This window comes from Trachypithecus francoisi, unplaced genomic scaffold (genome assembly GCF_009764315.1).
Source record: "Trachypithecus francoisi isolate TF-2019V2 unplaced genomic scaffold, Tfra_2.0 Lachesis_group0, whole genome shotgun sequence".
NCBI classification, from domain to species: Eukaryota; Metazoa; Chordata; class Mammalia; order Primates; family Cercopithecidae; genus Trachypithecus; species Trachypithecus francoisi.
In genome coordinates this window covers 103,650,836-103,671,052 of record NW_022681453.1, presented here as the reverse complement: position 1 = coordinate 103,671,052, position 20,217 = coordinate 103,650,836, and the positions used below count along the sequence as shown (strand labels likewise).

At 34.2% G+C, this 20,217-nt stretch overlaps 1 protein-coding gene across 4 annotated transcripts in view; it reads right to left on the bottom strand.

The window, feature by feature from the left end:
- Window positions 1-20,217, bottom strand: part of GBE1 (1,4-alpha-glucan branching enzyme 1) — a 273,155-nt gene that overhangs the window by 100,400 nt on the left and 152,538 nt on the right. For all 4 annotated transcript variants that reach the window (XR_004437152.1, XR_004437151.1, XM_033211601.1 and 1 more), the window contains exons 8-9: window positions 5,041-5,156; window positions 1,875-2,002 (exon numbers count right to left, since the gene is read on the bottom strand). Coding sequence is in view for 2 of the 4 variants with exons in the window: in XM_033211601.1 (XP_033067492.1) it covers window positions 1,875-2,002; window positions 5,041-5,156 (244 nt within the window). In the remaining 2 variants the exon portion in view is untranslated. The remainder of the gene's footprint in view (window positions 1-1,874; window positions 2,003-5,040; window positions 5,157-20,217) is intronic.

Below are 20,217 nucleotides of genomic sequence, written 5' to 3'. Positions count from 1 at the left end.
TCTAATTTTTTACTATATAAAGAACACTTACAACCATCCCAGAGGGAAAGATATATCAATCAAAAATGTTTTAATATAGCAAATATAATAATGTAAAATGGTAGATACGTTGAGCAAAATACAAAAAGAAATTCAATTTTTTGTTATTGTCATTATAAATAAATTCATATTTCTACTAAAGGAATTTAAATAAATTTATATTGCTTATCCATTCAAACACATTCCTTTTCTTAAAAAAAAAAGTTCATGGGGATCAATTCTACATTTGGAAGAGACTCCCACTAGACAGAAAAGCGATGTACTGAAATTGAAGTCGTTTTCAATTTAAGTAGAATAAATTGAAAGTACATCTTGTTTTTAAAAAAATCTAAAACCAAGTAATATAAAGTAGGCTAAAGTCTCAGTTTCATTGGCAGAAACACTGATAATCAGACCAGAGCTCCCTAGATGATGAAACTATTTTACTTGAAATGAATGGAAAGATCAATGTAACAATTTTAACTTTCATGTATTAAATCATTGCTTCTTTTCCTTCAGTACCCACTTTTCATTTGTGCTGTCATTAATTGTAATTAATTGTAATTTGTCATTTGTAATATCTCTTTGGATTGTCATAAATATCACTGACAAACTAATTACATTTTTGATGTTTGACAAATAAAATTCAAATATACAGAAGACAAAAGTTTAAAATACACTGAATGACGATAAAGATATTCAGTGCAAAAAGAATTAGCACAAGTGTTAGTAAGATGTGCTGTGATCAAATGTAGGTAGGTCATGACTGTGAAGTAATACTGGGTGTCTAAATTGTATGATAGGTTGTTGTTTTTTAATTGTACATAAGAACCAATTTCAGGAATTTAGGGCTACTGTTCTATTCCCAGAAAATACTTAGAAAGTAAAGTGCCTGAAGGGAATAAAACTATTCTCCTCTATTCAAGCAATGAAATCATACCATTTATAAAAGTAGAGATTTCTGATTTTGAGAAATGGTGTATATAAAAACAGTCTATACAAAAAATATATACTACAGGAAGGAGACTATTTATTCCATTTCATGCCAATAAACTAAACGCCGACAATGTAAAAACACACCTTAATTCTAACTCTTTTTAAAAGTAGTCTTACTATTTTTATATGCCAACCACTATACTTTGTATAGAACAGTTTTAACACACTAAATTCAATTTTAATAATAATTCCTAGTCAGAGAACTTAGAAAACCAGAGGGATTTTAGCACTAAATCTAAATTAGCATAAGCATTTAACAAACTTCTTAATTTATCACATTTATCACCAAGAGGGGAATTGTCAATTATGCATATACAGAATTATATCATTACAGTGCAGCTTTGGGACAGTTAATCATGAACCTTCAAGAATCATGAATAACTAGTGAACATTTGGCAATCTGAGAGCAATAACATAAACAAGAAAGGTAATCGCATCAGAACAAGAAAGGCTTCAGAGGAGCTTGCAGGCAGCGATCCATCCTGTCTCTAATGATTGAGCCAAGAAAGAAAAAAAATAACAAATGGACAGACACACATTAATATTCAATTCTTTTCTCTGCTGAAGGTCTCATAGTGGAAGGGCCTGTCCACTGATTAGGACATTTAACTTTCTAACCACTGGCATTTTCTTTTTTAACAAAAGAATGGTGACAAGTAATTAGTATACATTATCTTCTAATAGGGAAACAGTGAATTCTAAATAATGTGCCACCCATACAAGATAGCTGCACTATACACAGGGTAGAATTTCATTTATGCAATTATTGACAACACGAGATTGATTAGTCAAATACTGTATGCTGACAACATGCTCTCTATTAAAGGGGGTCAGAAATTAAGACTTCACTGTGGCTTTACCTCAGCTATTGTTATAGAATCTGGACACAGTGTGTGAACCAAATGATTTGCCAACATGAGGTAAGTCAAGGCATCTTCATCTACTTGTAGTCCGAAATATTCACTGTAATCACCTGAGAAACCTTGACCTTAGAAAAAGAAAATCAATACGGATATATTATGTTAAAAAGCAAGTCTTAACTCTGCACAAATACATCCACTAATTAGTTTTTTACATGAATTTTGTTATTGTAGCAGTTTAATAATATAAGTATGAGCAAATATACTGACTTAGAAAAGTACTACACGTCAACATTCAGAGTTCAGACAATCCTGCAAATCAATTTTGTTTGACAAATGCACAGACATGAGAAAAACAAAGCACTTTAAAGGTTTAATTTAATTTTGGCTAAATTATATGGCAAAAAAGTGAAATCATACTAAAGGGAATTCTAAATATCAAATAATTTTCAATACATTTTCTGTCACATTAAGATGTTAATGTTAGCTTGTATTAAATCCCTTTGTGGTAAGGAAAAGAAAATAGGAAAACCATCATAAAATTGAGCACAATATTTACATTATTTCAAACAGGTACTTCAATTTATGCAATATGGAGTTCCCTATGATAAAGAGATTATATATTCTCAAACTTCCTCCTGCCTCCTCTTCTCCCACCTCCTAACCTTGGTAGGTTATAGCACAACTTACTTGGGTTATACCATTTACTTTCTATTCTTTCAGTAATTTACTCTTATTGTTATAATAAAATCAAATGTGTGCTCAACATCAGCCTTTTACCCTGTTTCTCTATGTCTACGTTCCATTGATTTTTTTTTCTGTTTGCCGGATTCTATCGCTGAGGGATATTTTCAAGTGTAATCATGGAAGTCTTATTCTTCAAGTTCTTTCCTGTTTGTATTTCAGCAGCAATATAACTATCAAGTTTCTCACTTTTGTTTGATGCTGTTATTCTTTAATTTTAAAATGTTTAATTGACAAATAAAAATTGTATATATTCAAGGTTTCCAAGGTACTGATTTGATATTGGTATACATTGTGCACTGATTACTATACTCAAATTAACACATCCGTCACCACCCATAGTTGCTGTGTGTGTGTGTGTGTGTGTGTGTGTGTGTAAGGATACTTAAAGTTGGCTCTCATCAAATACCAACTAATATTATTAACTATAGTTACATTAGATTCCACATAGCTTATGCACCTTAAAACAAAAGTGTGCCCTTTGATCAACATCTCTCCATTTCCTCCACTCCTCAGCCCCTGGCAATCATCATTCAACTAGCAAATGTTTGAGTCAGACTTTGTAAGAATTTGGCAGACATTGCTTCTGCAGATAAAATACTATGAGTCCAACCATTTTTTTTTTCATGCATGCAAGTAAATTGCAGGTAAATTCATCACCTCTTGATAAATTTCTCTTTATTACTGAGTTTATAAATTAAATACTGTGCTTGATATTAATTGCCTTATCTCAACTTTTCTGGTATTCTATTTAATCTTTTGCTGTGTGGTTTCAGGAATTTTGTTTGTTGCTTTCTCCCTCATTCCAAGGGAGAAAAAAAATGTTAAATAACTCAGAATGTTTTTCTTTAACCATTTCTTGGATTCTCTATCCATGAAAAGCACATCCCATATCCATAAACTTTGGTTCACTCCTCTAATACCACGAGTCACCGGAATATACTCCTCTCTCAGTGAGGTAGTTTCTGCAGGGGCATGTAGGTGTTTAAATCTAGGAAAAGATTTTTCTAAACTTTTGCCATGCTTGTCTTTGCATACCATAAGTCAGCTTCCCCGAAACTGGAAAATGGATATCAATGAAATCTGTTGTGTTTTACAGATTCAACTTCTTTCCTAGGAACATTTCAAGTGGGCAGCATCATGAGTAAGATCAAGCAGTAGCACACTTTGAATGTTTAGCTTCTTTCCTTGGCAGTCAGTTTTCAAGATTTAGTCAATTAGTCAAGTTTTTCACCCTTTTTCAAACTTTTTTCTGTTTATTGCTGGTGAATATTTGGCCATTGAAAAACAATAATAATTGACTGGGTGCGGTGGGTCACTCCTGCAATCCCAGCCCTTCAGGAGGCCAAGGCGGGCAGATCACCTGAGGTCAGGAGTTTGAGAGCAACCTGGCCAACACGGTGAAACCCCGTCTCTACTAAAAAAAATACAAAAATGAGCCGGGTATGAAAACAGGCACCTGTAATCCCAGCTACTCAGGAGGCTGAGGCAGGAGAATCGCTTGAACCCAAGAGGTGGAGTATGCAGTGATCTGAGTTCACACCACTGCACTCCAGCCTGGGCAACAGAAAAAGACTCTGTCTCTAATAATAATAATAATTGTTCCCATGTCATCTATTGAGGGATTAGCAAATTCCACTTCTTTGTCCAACTTTTATTTTTATTTTTTATTTTATTTTTTTTGAGACAGAGTCTCACTCTGTTGCCCAGGCTGGAGTGCAGTGGCCCAATCTTAGTTCACTGCAAGCTCTGCCTCCCAGGTTCATGCCATTCTCCTGCCTCAGCCTCCCGAGTAGCTGGGACTACAGGCAGCCATTACCACACCCAGCTAATTTTTTTTTTTTTTGTATTTTTCGTAGAGATAGGGTTTCACCATGTTAGACAGAATGCTCTCGATCTCCTGACCTCGTAATCCGCCACCTTGGCCTCCCAAAGTGCTGGGATTACAAGCATGAGCCACCACGCCCAGCCTGTACAACTTTTAAACTGAGAGTGATAAATACTTTTAATTTCAAATTAATTTATAATTTAATTTTAACCAGGTAAATCTATAATTAAAATACATATTTTATTCCATGTGTAATATGTAAAAACCTATGCATTCACAACTGTTCTCATCTATTATTTTTTATTTTAATTGGAAGTGCTGTAGTGTTCACATCCTGAAGGTGTTATAATAAATGGTTTCGTCAAAAAAGTTTTAAGCTACACAATAATGACAGCATATTCAGTAGATAAATTTCAAAGGAAATGATTATCTTTTGTTTACTTATAAAACGTACTTATACTCTACCTATTGCCAAAATGGGGTAATAAATTACTACGAAGAGAGCATATGTAACGGAACTAATAAAAATCAAGGCATAATGGCTATTGCAGCTTCTTCAATTAACCCCAAACCTGATTATATCAGGTTACCCACCCATTCCATGGTGATGATAAAGCATGGATGTAACACCATCAAAACGAAATCCATCAAAGCGATATTCTTCCAACCACCATCTTATGTTTGACAGAAGGAATCTTAAAACTTCCCAGCTAAAATATAAGAGAAATATGTATTTAAGCAAAATGTAAAGAGCATTTTCCTTAATTGTTATAAATGTTTGCTATTAACTAAAATTATAGGGCTCTATCTCAAGAATCATAATGTTCAAGAAATATAACATATATAAAAGTCACGAAACTAATAAGAATCTCAGTTGGCTGATGAAACTCATTCTAAAAGGAAAAATTATTAATTTTTATAGTTCACAAAGTCACTTAATATCTAAGAAAACTTAAGGAAAAATTTTTTTTAACATGAACTCCAAAACCAGAGACTCCGTCTTATTCAATGTCGTGTTCTCAGCAACCACAAAAGTCATTACTATATAGTAGTGCTCAAAAAAAGCAAAGGAATAAAATCTATTACCAGTCCCTGAATTTTTAAAAAGGATTTTCAGGTAATATAACCATAATTATGTGATTTTTTCTCCTTTCAGAAAATGCATTTTCATTATCAGTACAAAAAGTACTTTCAATGACTTTTTGCTTAAAATAGTTCCTGCTGCTACAATTTCAAACAGATATGATTCAGAATAAAAAGTAAAAGATAAAAACAGAAAATCAACCACATGGTAAGCAACATTACATTGACTAGACTGTTGTTTCATGGAGGTAAAAAAAGAAAACCTAATTACTAAAAAACACGTTTAATAAAGTCCAAAGTTTTACGAGTTTCAGAGTCCTACATCCATAAAAAGAGAAGGAAAACAAAGACACTGTATAACTCAATTAAAAACACCACACAAAACAAGTCTGCCTAGGACAAGTGAAAAGAAGGCATCATCAATTAGTATTTTCTTTAGTCATAGAGTATGGTTGAGTTCTCTATCTTATTATAACTGTGGTTTTAAGACTTTAATACCTCATTTAGTTTAATGACAAAGCTCCGTAATAGTGTACATGAATCTTTACCCCAGTTGAAATTTATGTATTTTTTAAACTTTGCATATATTAAAGAACAATCTGACATAAATGAAGATGAAGTCATCAAAATTAACTTCAGAATTGTAAATCCAAACTTTGGGGGAAAATGAGTGTTGTTAGTAATTAACTGTTTTAAATAAGTTACTTTGAGTTTTGAAAACTTACTAAGTTAAAAAAAAAAAAAGAAAAGAAATCCAAGCAATCTAATAGATATAAAAGGGAGACAGGAGGCTCAAGATTTTAAGGTTAAGCAATCTTGAAGGTAGTATTTACTTATGGTTCTATAATTGCACATTCATAACGGTTTAAGGGGGAAATCCTGTTTAACAGAAGAAATGAATAGAAACAAATAGATACACTGAACTGTATAAGATCAAAATCACTCTATTTTGCATAGGAATTTTCATTACTATATTGTTTCTAGTTTTCTGATAATTAATAAATTTTATTTTTCAGAGTTTTCGATTCACAGAAAAATTGAAAGGTAGATACAGAGAGTTCCCTGTCCCCAAACATATATCTATATTTTGTAACAAGTTTGCTATGAGAATTTCAGAAAGAAGACTTGAATACAATTGCATACAAATAATCCTTTGAAAATAATTTTTTGAAAATAATACATTCTTCTAAGTAAAAGGAAAGATAAGTGAATTATATTGCAATTCAATGGAAAACAGAAGAAGGAAACGATGTGAACTTGATCATTGAAAAGAAAGAATTGCCTAGTGTCACAGCAGGTTTCATTAAAGTCAAAGGCAATGAAAGTCCTATTGATTCCTTTTACTACAATATTTAATCTATTCTATTCTTGATCAAAACAGGAAATAAACTGTGTTTAAAATATTAAAATAAACAGACACATTTGGGGATAACTATGTCACTAGACAGATTCTTGGCGTGTATGAACAACAAAAAAATTCCCGTGACAATCAGAAAAGAAACAATAGTGACCATGGAGCATCTAATTGAAAAGTTCTCATGGGTTAAAAGCTGCATTCTATTCTTCAGATCTCTGAAATACTGTTTCACATTGTCTAAAAATGATAAACAGTCTTTTAAAAACTACTACAAGATTAAAGTGATAAATCAAATTTTTACTGCTTTTAATGTCTTTTATATTTTATGAATCATTAATGAAATAAAATAGACAAAATTTTATGAAAGTAAACTATCTAGAACAAAATAGTAAAGAACAAAAATCCAAAAAGTTTTATTTTCTAACCAAATATCAGGAAATGGATTTAGGAAAAAGCCAAATATAAAATTTTAAAGTCAGTAGCAGCAAGTACAAAGCAAAAGTTTAAAGCATGAATTCTCTGGCTAAGTCGACTTTCTAAAACTAGATTATTAGTATCAGTTATGCAAAAATAACCAGTCTTATAAGGGTAACATTTTATAAATAACTAGCCTTTGTTGTATAAGAAAAAATAAATTGTCAGTTTCTAAGGACAGTAGTCTTAGTTATGCTATGTTAAATTTTCTGCACGAAAGTACAACCTTTTTGTATATAATTATAAAATACTTAGTACACATTACTGGAGAAAAAACTTCTTCCCTAATCATTTTGTCTCATAGGTACCCAGACCTCAAAATCAAGTGGAAGATTCTTAAATTCACATTAAAAATCCAAGGATGGAAGGACATCCAGCAGAGGTACCCTGTTCTGCAGCTCACCCTCCAGCAGTCACATGGACCATGACAACAATAATCTCATACAGGAAGGAACTAGTTCACTGAATCTAAGATTTGTCTTTGAAATAGAGCAAGCTTAAAGAATAAGTCACCAGTCAAAATACTGATTTCTGAAAGACGTTCAATATTACTTCTACTCTCATAATTTCCAATTTCAAGCTCATAGATTCCATTTTTCCTTTTTGGGGTGTTGACAGAAAAAGGAATACGAAGTATTCCAGACTATGACTGAATTAGAAATACTGTTCAGTGTGCTCTCTAGTAGTAAATGAACTGAATCACCTCAACCCAATGGTTTGCCTTGAGTCAGAGTATGACAATGTCTGGTAAAAAGTACAATAAAAAAGGCAATTTACTTTTTCTACCTCAAAGTGTCATCAAACAGCCCATAACACAGTTGATATATCCAGTTGATTAGAATCTCATAAAAATATACAGCAGAATTTAAGACAGTTTTATTTTGGTGTGTTCCAACAGACAAGCCTGGACTTAGATTACTCCATTGGCATACAGCGTTTAAAGCCTGTCCTTACAAACCACTTACTGGCCAGAAGCCTAATTTCTGAACAATTGGAGGAGCTAGATGCTAACTTTTAGATGGTGATGCCAAATATATATATATATACACACACACATATATACACACATACACACACACACACACACACGCACACCTCATTGGGCAAAATGAATGTGTTTAAGAAGTAACCCATTTTAGTTCTTAGCTTTATATCTTAAACTAATTAACACATATATTAGAAACCAGCACTGCGTTATTCATATTGTGCATAGTCAACTGATTAGAGCACTCCCAATTTATTTTTTGGAGCAAAACAAAATCTCTAATATCCAGCAAAAAAAAAATGAAATGCAACTGACTTTCTTATGAATCATAAACCACTAAAAAAATGTTTAAAACAAAGGTGCCTAATATAGAAACTGAATACATCGATGGATAATTCATACATTTAAGGATTTCTGGCAATCAAAATGATCATGATTCTAATTGGCTTAGATGTTTGAAATATTCAACCTGTAATCAAGTAATGAGGATTTATTAAGGAAATTTTGTCACACAGATAATTCCAGTATTAAGGTTTTTAGGAAATATCCCTAAAATCAAAAACTGTTGATTGTCTCACATTCTGTCAATAATCTTTATAATGAAATATAGACAAATTTTCTCAGTAAGCAACTATCATCAAATAGAATGACATTTATTTAATAATGTTACATTTTGTAATCCAAGCTTATTTGCCTAATGTTCTATTTATTTGTGGTCCAGAAAAACCTCTGAGATTTTCAAAATTTGCAACTTAGTTCACTGGATGTTACTAAACCTACTAATGTTGTACATTAATAAATAAGAGACATTACTAAGCAGCCGCTAAATATCAAAAAAATATAAAGGAAAAAATGATGTTCCTCTTAGATATTCTGTAGGCTTTTAGGCTGAATGTGTATTAAACAGTACATCATAAAACCACGAATCCAAAACCTCAGGTTTTGATCTGTGTATTTCAATTGAAGCAGTAGATTGTGAGGAAAAATGAGAAAGGTATAGAATGCCCAAAAAAAGCCTTAAATTATAATAAAAATGACATATTTTTAGAAAGATATTCTAAAATATCACCGTTTAATATAATAACGGGTAACATCGAACTACCGGGTTTACTTTAAAAAATTAAAAGAATTCATTAATCAACTTAATTTTAATTAAATTAACCAACAATTAAAAATATTATGTTTTGCTCATAATTTGTGTAAGTTATATTACAAACTCAGCCAACTGGAATTAAGAGAAAACTTGAAATGATCAAAAAGTAGTAATTCATATCCAGTAGCAGATAACAGCATCATCAATAATAAAATAAAACATATCTAGATTTTTAGACACTGAGAATAGAGGCTATTGTATATATTAATTTCAAATACTATTAGATAATGAGTAGCACAAAACTCTAGTGAGACAAACTGTTCATTCAACTACTAAAAATCTGTAATAATGGAAATTTCAGAATGTAGGTAGTTATTATAAATTATGGTTTTGAAGTTCTTTTCTATATCACATAATTTTCTGGATTTTATTCTGTGCAACTTTATTTTATGTAAATTAATATATTGTTTAATCAGATTACATCCACTGAGCTCCAGTTATCTATATCCATTAACAAAATAAAGCATTTTCTTCCCATAAGGCCTAAATTGTACTTAGCATATTAAATACTTTATTAGAATTAACTCTATTTGTATTATATATAATTCCAATCAGGTATTCTCCAGGAAATAAGTAGAAAAGGATGATACGGTGCTTTCATAGGCTAAAAGATTCCAATCAGACTTTTACTAAAATAATAAAATACTTGAGAAATTTCCAAGTCATGTTCTTCTCTAATTTAACCTGTATTCTTAAAAATTGGTTATCTGTCAAGTAAGATTAGCAAAAGGCAAACCTGAAGTGTCTGTGATGGTGAGTGTGTGAACATAAAGAGTGTGTGTGTGTGTGTGTGTGTGTGTGTGTGTAGGAACTGACAGTGGACAGTAGTGGGAACAAAAGTGAAGGCTAATAGTCTGATATGATGGAAAAAGACAAGTGTAAAAGGACAAATAACCCACTCTAATAGAGCACACCTATGCAAATCTAGATGGGCTAGCCTACTACTGCACACATAGGCTGTATGGTATATAGTATATTGTGCCTAGGCTGCAAACCTGTATAGCATGTTACTGTACTGAATACTGGAGGCAATTGTAATGCAAGGGTAAGCATTTGTATATCTCAACAGAAAAGGTACAGTAAAACACAGTATTATAATCTTATGAGATCACCATCTTATATGTGGTTGCCTGCTAAAATGTTATGTAGTACATGAATGTACATACATGTAGACATAGGTATACACAGACACTCATGTTTTTCAAACAAGTTTTAAAAAATCCTACTTTATCTATAAAATAAAGCGAATGACTAGTTCAAATCAAGTGACAGTGACTTGAACATATGTAATATACATCATGACAAATCTCATATTAATACCATAACTGGTAATCAGCTTTTAAGAGCTTACTTTAAAGGTAAAAGTTTGGAAACATTAACAATTCATAGACTCCTTTTTCATTTTTTCCCTTCTGATTTATTTCTAATAGATTAACTGTCATATTTAAATAAGCGATTGGCTGGGCCCAGTGGCTCATGCCTGTTATCCCAGCACTTTGGGAGGCCAAGGCAGGAGGATCACAAGGTCAAGAGATCGAGACCATCCTGGCCAACATGGTGAAACCACAGATACAAAATTTATCTGGGCATGGTGGTGCACGCCTGTATTCCCAGCTACTCCGGAGGCTGAGGCAGGAGAATCGCTTGAACCTGGGAGGTGGAGGTTGCAGTGAGCTGAGATTGTGCCAATGCACCTCAGCCTGGTGACAGAGCGAGACTCCATCTCAAAAATAAATAAATAAGCCATTAAAATAATTTTATGATTGAAAAAATATATCCCTCAATTTGATAATTTCCCATTATCTCACTTAAATTTACAATTTTGTGTATGTATTTATTTACTTATATTTAGCCAGTTTTATTTTAAATGATGACTTGAGGCAACTTACAGAAATACATATATCTCAACAGTATCAGCCTCCCAAAGTGCTGGGATTATAGGCCTGAGCCATGATGCTTGGCTCTAATCAGCATCAACAATAAATTAGAATAAAGATCTTATACAAACATAAAGTATCTGGGAACTGATTTTTATTCCAGTCTGAAATAATTATTTTACAGACTACTGACTTTAAATATACTACAACAGGATTTTCCTTCACTATCACCTCAGAATGATATTTTAGGACAATATTCAAAGAAAACTCTATTATAATGCATACAAAGATGCAGACATTTAGGATAATACTATGTAAGTTATTTTAAAGATGCAACAATGTAGTTTGAGACCAAAAAATAGATAAGCATTTTAGAGCGGAGATGAACTGGGAAAAACTAGCTGTACAGCAGTTGAGGTAGGGCAAGGTGAAAATACAAAGGCACTTAGTTCTTCAAAAAATGAATGGTGTGTGTGCGCATGCATGCATGTGTGTGTGTTCTAGGAGTGGGAAATCAAGGAAAATATATAGGGTCTGCTAATGATTATATTTAAATTTCAAACATCACTCTTCAATGGTATTTTGCATTAGCTTTGCTAAATAATATATATCTTTCTAATTATATTTGGATACATTCCCACAAGCAAAAGGAGCTAGCTTTCAGTGGGCTTTCTGGAGTGGAGCAGAATAGAAAAGAGAAATGTGATATTATATAGAAAGAAAAAAGGAATTCAAAGTCACCAAGTGTCTACTAGCTTCCAGACTCCACATGTTACACAGCCTCATTTAACAAGGCTGTGATATGGTATTTTATAGTTTGGGAAACTGAGATTTAGAAAAGTTAAAAAACCACGTCCAGGGTCACTCAGGTAATAGATACAGGTGCAGCTCAACCTTTTGAATCTAAAACCTTGCCTCTTAACTACAATTTTATACTCCACATTCAGTGTGACTATATTAAACATTATCTCTTGTTTTTGGCAATTTCCCTGGTACAACATCTTTTAAAGCCCTGTAATTCCCACATATCCATAATTTTAATATGTGGTCATAGCAGCTGCATTAATCTTCTCTAAGCCTCAGTTTTCCACACAGTAAAATGGAAGATAATTTCTGCACCCTCCTGAATGGGGATTAAATGGAATGGGTATAATGTGATGGCAGTGTTTGATATACTGCCAATCCATGAGAGTTCCTATCAAATAATAAAGAAATTTTGAATATTTGTTTATTACATATAAATTACATTTATGGCTGTAATATATCAACTTGTTCTATTAGTTCTGATTTTCTCATCCTGAAATAAACCATAAAGATAAGCATGTTTTAGCTAATATCAAAGCTAAATAATCCCTTTTTAAAATTCAGCATTTACTTTTCCTAGAGTTTTATTGTATTTACCTATTTGTACATTCAACATGCATTTCCTTAACTACCTGCCTTGTACCAGGCACAATGCTATGAATAGCAAATACATAGTATCAATGTGTGCTGAGTTTAGGGTCTAACAGGAGAAACAGACGTTTTATAACTACAAACACAAGCACATGTAATTACAATGGTGATAAATAACACAAAGAATAAACACGGCAGTGTGAGACCGCATTGAGAGAGAAACGGTTAATCTATTCTGAGGAAGTGAAGCTAAGCTTCTCAGAAAGTGATAGTGAAAGTTGAAGCCCATAGGATAAATTGGACAATATAACACTCATTCAAAGTTATTGGAAATCACCTTACATTAGTTCAGAAAAGCCCCCGATCCACTTTTGACAGGCAGAGCAGGAATATATTTTTATTATATACTATCAGTTCACTACTGTAGTCCTTAACATAGGACTTCCTTTAAAGATAGATTCAACATGGTCAACAAAATCAGATTTTGTGGAAAGGTATCTATTAAATTACCCATCTGTCTTAGTTTAAGTTCCTATAACAAATTGCCAAGACAGAGTGGGTTATAAACAACAGAAATTTATTCCTCATAGTTCTGGAGGATGGAAGTCCAAAATCAGGGTGCCAGCATGGTCAGATTCTGATGAGGATCATCTTACGACTTGCAAAGTGCCCACTTCTCACTGTCTTCACATGGTAGAAAGAGAGTGAGGGAGCTCTCTGGGGTCCCTTTTCTAAGAGCATTAAACCCATTCAGAGCGTGCAGCCCTCCCAAAGACCCCACCTCCTAATATCATCGCCTTAGAGATTAGAACTCCAACATACAAATTTCACAGGGACAGAAACATTCAGAAACAAAAGGAAGCGAGGAAGAAGAAATAAGAAAGGGACATTTTTCTTTCTGTGTTAATTTTGTGTGACTGACTCCCTACATAATGCTTGACTATTCTTTCTTATTTTAATCACATTTCTCCAGAATTTTTCTATTCTAAGAAAATACTTCTGAGACAGTCTTTCCAGCAGCAAACATATCTAGGAACTCCCCACTTGATACTCCTTCTGTACCAAGTCTCATCTTTTCTTGGCTGACTCATGCCCCAATTCTTGCCCTCTTCAGCTCAGACTCTGCTCACTTTCTGCCTTGAGAATGCATTCCTTCCCTCCTTACTCCCTGTGGCTCCTCTATTCCTGAACTAGCTATCCATATGGTCTCTTATTCTCATTCCTTCCTTTTTCCTCTTCTAACCTCTTCTCTCTTCCTTTTCTCTTTGTTAGCCTCTCTTCCTTCTTAATCTTGATTGCACAAGCAAATGTAAAAGCCTGTCAAGCAATTCTAGGAATTGCTTATAATTCATTAACTATACATATTTATATATGATTTTGCAAAAATAAAGATATCAGGTACTCTGTCTTGATGAATTTCGTGAGAAAATTATGTTCTACTTCACTTAATGAAAATTAACTAAGCATTTCTAATACACAATGAAATAACACTGAATTAGAAATCAAGAAAATTATGTTTTAGCCAATTTTGCAAAAATCAGTATATAAACAGATAATCTCTCTGAATGTCAGTGTGATAATTTTTGAAGAGGATACTGGATTATTTGATCTCCGTCGTATATATTTTTATAAATTTAAATTTATGTAATTTTATTTATTTATTTATTTATTTATTGAGACGGAGTCTTGCTCTGTTGCCCAGGCTGGAGTGCAGTGGCCGGATCTCAGCTCACTGCAAGCTCCGCCTCCCGGGTTCCCGCCATTCTCCTGCCTCCGCCTCCCGAGGAGCTGGGACCACAGGCGCCGCCACCACGCCCAGCTAATTTTTTGTATTTTTAGTAGAGATGAGGTTTCACTGTGTTAGCCAGGATGGTCTCGATCTCCTGACCTCGTGATCCGCCCGTCTCGGCCTCCCAAAGTGCTGGGATTACAGGCTTGAGCCACCGCGCCCGGCCTTATAAATTTAAATTTATTTTATTTTGAGACAGTCTCGCTCTGTCGCCCAGGCTGGAGTGCAGTGGCACGATCTTGGCTGCAACCTCTGCCTCCAAGGTTCAAGCGATTCTCTTGCCTCAGCCTCCCAAACAGCTGGGATTGCAGGTGCCCAACCACCATGCCCAGCTAATTTTTTGTATTTTTAGTAGAGACAGGGTTTCACCATATTGGCCAGGCTAGTATTGAACTTCTGACCTCAAGTGATCCACCCACCTTGGCCTCCCAAAGTGCTGGGATTACAGGCATGTGCCACTATGTCTGGCCTATAAATTTAAATTAAAACTGAAAAATTAATTCAATATTAACATTTCTGAGTTTTAGCATACAGACTAATTTGAATAATTTCACTATATTCTACTAGAATACAGACACAAAAGTTTATGACACTACATGTGCCTTAGACAATGACAGACTAGGCCGGGCGCGGTGGCTCACGCCTGTAATCCCAGCACTTTGGGAGGCCGAGATGGGCGGATCACGAGGTCAGGAGATGGAGACCATCCTGACTAACACGGTGAAACCCCGTCTCTACTAAAAATACAAAAATTAGCCGGGCGAGGTGGCGGCGCCTGTAGTCCCAGCTCCTCGGGAGGCTGAGGCCGGAGAATGGCGGGAACCCGGGGGGCGGAGCTTGCAGTGAGCTGAGATCCGGCCACTCACTCCAGCCTGGGTGACAGAGCGAGACTCCGTCTCAAAAAAAAAAAAAAAAAAAAGACAATGATAGACTAATGGCCTGAAAAAAAATGACATCCACACTCAAAAATATTATAAAACCAAATTCGACCAGCACTGCATCCCACAATCTCAACTGAAAGCCCAGCACAAGGTTCGCAAAATCTTATTTCTTACGTGAATGTCATGTGAGAGACAAGAGACAAACTGGTTCATGCAAGTAAGTCCTGTTTCCCCAACGTAATCATAAATTATTGTCTAAATGTTAAGAACCATATCTTATACCTTTTCTTTATGTTAGTTTTAAACAAACTGACCTGAACTAAATAATGTACATAGAAATCTAAGACACTCACATAATAAAACATTAACTTTTTTTTCTTTTTTTTGAGAAAGGATCTCACTTTCTAGCCCAGGCTGACGTGCAGTGGCACCATCTCATCTCACTACATCCTGGACCTCCTGGGCTCAAGTTATCTTCTCACCTCAGCCCCCAAGTAGCCGGGATGACAAGAGTGCACCACGATGCCAGGCTAATTTTTGTATTTTGTGTAGAGGCAGGGTTTTGCCATGTTTCCTAACCTGGTCTCGAACTCCTGGACTGAAGCAATCTGCCTACCTCGGTTTCCCAAATTGCTGGGATTAATTTATCTTTTAAATACAACATTAACTCTGAAGCAGTAAAAATAAACAAATTAAAAAGTAATATATAAAGTTAATGTTTTCATAGTCATTGGAAATGGAACTGGAAATTAAGAACAACAAAAGTCTTCACTAAAATAAAGGCAGATAAGCAAAGATTATGATACTTTTTGGAAACCTACAAAGGTCGTATTTTCATGAGGAAAACTTAAATAAGAAATTATTTAATTGAAATGTCCAAATAATAGATTTTCTTCTACTTTTCTTCCTTTCCCCCCACAGCTTACAATTTCTCTTAGACCTTTCAGAACATGTTTAACACTACAAGAAGTAAAATCATTAAACTCTTCACTGATCGCCTTTCCTCATTGTTTATCATAAGTTTTAACACACATGGGCATTCATGCAAACATATACCTCGATTTTTTTTTAAATCAAAAAAGAAATATGGCCAGCCTCTAGTGAGATTAAGTTCATATTGGTGAATGTATGGCCTACATTGGAATAAAAATGCTTATGATTAAATATTGAAAATTTCCCCAAATGTAATATAATTCTCTGGTGACGACAACAAAAGGAAGAAACCACAAAAACATCAGTATCCTTAAGGAATCATCAGCTTCTTTTTGTTTGCTCCAGTTATAAATTTTGCATTTGCACATTGCTGCCTAGATTTTCAAAGGGTTCTGCAATGATTAATTTAACAATCTACCCATATTGCTGTAATATAACCAAAAACTTTTACATATATATAATTTATAATATCCGAATCAAGGATAAACTAGTGGCCAAAATAGACGTTCCAACGTCCAGGCATGTTATTAATGCAGAAATGGCCAAGTGTCACCAAAATATGGCTACTTAAAAAAATACTCCTTAAGCTTGGGTGCTTTACCTCTAAAGATACACACGTAACAGTGCATATTTATGACAGTCAATTTGACCTGATTATTTGACAGTAAAAAATGAATGTGTAAAAATTCTAATACCTACAAATATATATTGAATGCTTACTAAATAAATGGCAGGCCTTGTACTGAGTGCATTGCATGAATTATTTCATGTAATTCCCATAATAACCCTCAAAGGTGCACATAATAATAGAAATTGGCACACTTTTTTGTACAGAGCTAGAAAAAAACATTTTAGACTTCATGGCCATGTAAGGTCTCAGTGTTGCATGACTCAACTCAGTTGTGGTAGGGAAAAAGAGGGCATAGGCAACATGTAAAGGAATGGGTGTGGCTATATTTCAATAAAACGTTATTTACAAAAACAGGCAGCAGTCACACTTGACCCATAAGCAATATCCTTTGCAGACCCCTGCAATTAAAATTCTCATTTTACCACTGTTAGTATGTAACATTCACATGCCCACACAGCTGGCCAGTGAACTCAGGTCTCTTATTGCAGAATCAAAGCTGCTAACTACTACATTTATCTGCTTCTTGCCAGCAATTTAAACAGCTATTCTATGGTAAAATAAAGACAAATATATTCCGGAGTAAAAGGTAAACTGATATGTTTATAAAAGACAAAACAAAATATTAGAACAAATCTTGCATTTACAATGCTAGTCATGCAAAATCTAGGAAATAAAAGCCTATGCTCCCCAAAACATCAAGATATCTGATGAAATTTAGAGAATGCAGTCTATGCTTTAAAAATGAGCTTTCTTTAAAAGGTTATATACTTTTTAAAGCTCCATGGAATGTTTTAGGGTTCTTCTTCACATATAATGACACAGGAGGAATGGCTAAAACCATGCACCAGGTGCTATACATTGTCATCAATGTCCATACCCATTTGCAAATGTACAGTGTATGGCCAGATTGAGAATAATGATTTTGCAAATGTACAGTGTTATGGCCAGACTGAGAATAATGATTTATGTTCAGGTCAAAATCCTGCCCAGGCAGGAAGACCCTGAGCTATTTAACAAAGTCCAATTTCACTTGGAATAAAATCCAGTCCACAGTCCTGGTTACAGGTCCAGTATAATCTGATCCAGTCTAATATTTCAACCACTGCCCACTAAGCACCAGCTATAGTGCCCTTTTTTCTGTTCTTGAAGCACAGATAAGCTCATTTCAGCCACAGGTACTTCTTACCAGCTATTCTCTCTGCCTAGAATTCTGTTTCCTTGAGTCAGACACCAGTCCAAATGTCAATCAGAGTTCATGCAAATATGATCTCTTAGAGGACTTCTCTGGACACCCAGCTACTCTGCTAACCAATCACTCTCAGTTATGTTTTGCTTAGCATTTATGTGACCTTTTTCTGGTTTATTATTATTTACTTTAAGTTATGTGCTATTATGTAGCATTTGTTAAACTGATTATCAATCTTCCTCAATATAATAAATCTATGCTGTAGAAGTATGGATGTCACATTTATTTAGTTGCTGCTGGATTCCCAGAGCCTAGCAGCTAGCCTGGTGCTTAGAAACCACACAGTAAATATTTGTAAAATGAAGAAATGAATGACACATATCATTGTTCTGCAGGCTACACCATATTGCCATTTATGGTTTTATTCACTTTATTATGGTGAATCATGCACAGAAAAGAAAAAGTTGTTTCGAATCTCACAGAAATTGATTTAAAATTCACAGTGCCTTATTTTATTCAAAAAAGTACAAATATTATTTTTCTTTTTAGAACTGATAGTTGCTGCTGTCTAAAAATGGGGGAGGGGGAACTCTTGTTTCTCTCTTTATAAAGTTTACTTAAAAAATAAATATGGCAGGCCAGGAGTGGTGGCTCACGCCTGTAATCCCAGAACTTAAAAAATAAATGCGGCAGGCCAGGAGTGGTAGCTCACGCCTGTAATCCCAGAACTTTGGGAGGCCAAGGTGGGCGGATCATGAGGTGGGGAGATCAGGACCCCACCTCTACTAAAAATACAAAATTAGCCAGGCGTGGTGGTGCACACCTGTAATCCCAGCTACTCGGGAGGCTGAGGCAGGAGAATCACTTGAACCCAGGAGTCAGAGGTTGCAGTGAGCCAAGATACACAAGAGTATATCTTGCAGTGAGCCAAGATACACACCAGCCTGGCAACAAAGCGAGACTCGGTCTCAAAAACAAATAAAAACAAAAACAAAAAATAAATAAATATGGCAAATAATTCTGCTGATTATTCATTTTGTCTTGTATTATTTTAATTATTTAAAATTTATGTATTTTTATCTTTATTTTGCATAATGTTACCCTATTCATCATGTAATTTTGTAAAAATGTTTCTCAGTTTAAAAATCATTTTATGTGACCTTAGTCAAGTCTAAAATGTCATCTATTATGCAATTGGGAACTATTTAATTCTTTTTTCTTAGCTCTTTTCTCATTGAATTTCCCAACACTTAAGCTTTATTTTAATCCAACTTCTATGTTAGAATTTTTATCATTTATTACTTTTTTTGTATTTGTTATTATTTTTAAAATTTTATTGTAGGACAGCATACAAAGTATAGATAAATGAAGATCATAGATAAGAAGAGCCAGGCTTACACAAGAAATGTTATGCTCCTGTTCATCTATGATTAACTGCATATTAGCCCCACAAGTCATTAGAACTAAATCCTCTTATACCAAAATTCATGTTGTTGAAAGTCACCAAACTGGATACTCACTGAAACTGATGCACTATTTCAGCATGTCAGCCTGTCACTATCCATATAACCATTAAGGGTTTTCTGGGTCAGTGTTCAGCTTTCCTATGCTAAACCACTGATTTCCAATAAGAAGGAATTTGTAACCTCAACCCTACCACCTCCTCCTCTGTAATCTCTGCTTATGAGCTATGCCATATGTCAGTACCTTTGCACAAGGAAAGAAGGGGGAGACACCACCTAGTTAAATCCACTGTCCTTCTTCCATTGAAAACCCTTCTTGAGAAGTATTTTATTTAAGAAATATACATTCTGAATGTTATTATTTGATTAAATCAGGCATTTAGGAAAGCCGCTTATTTGTGCAACGCTATCTTTCTCCTTTTCAGAAAAGCCCTCCTATATTACATTTTCAAAACCTCTTTCAACCTTCACTAAAGGTCACGGAATATGTTTGTGATATTTGCTATTTCACTGACATGTAGAACTGTCACTGTGAACACTTCCCACAACATTATTCAATGACCC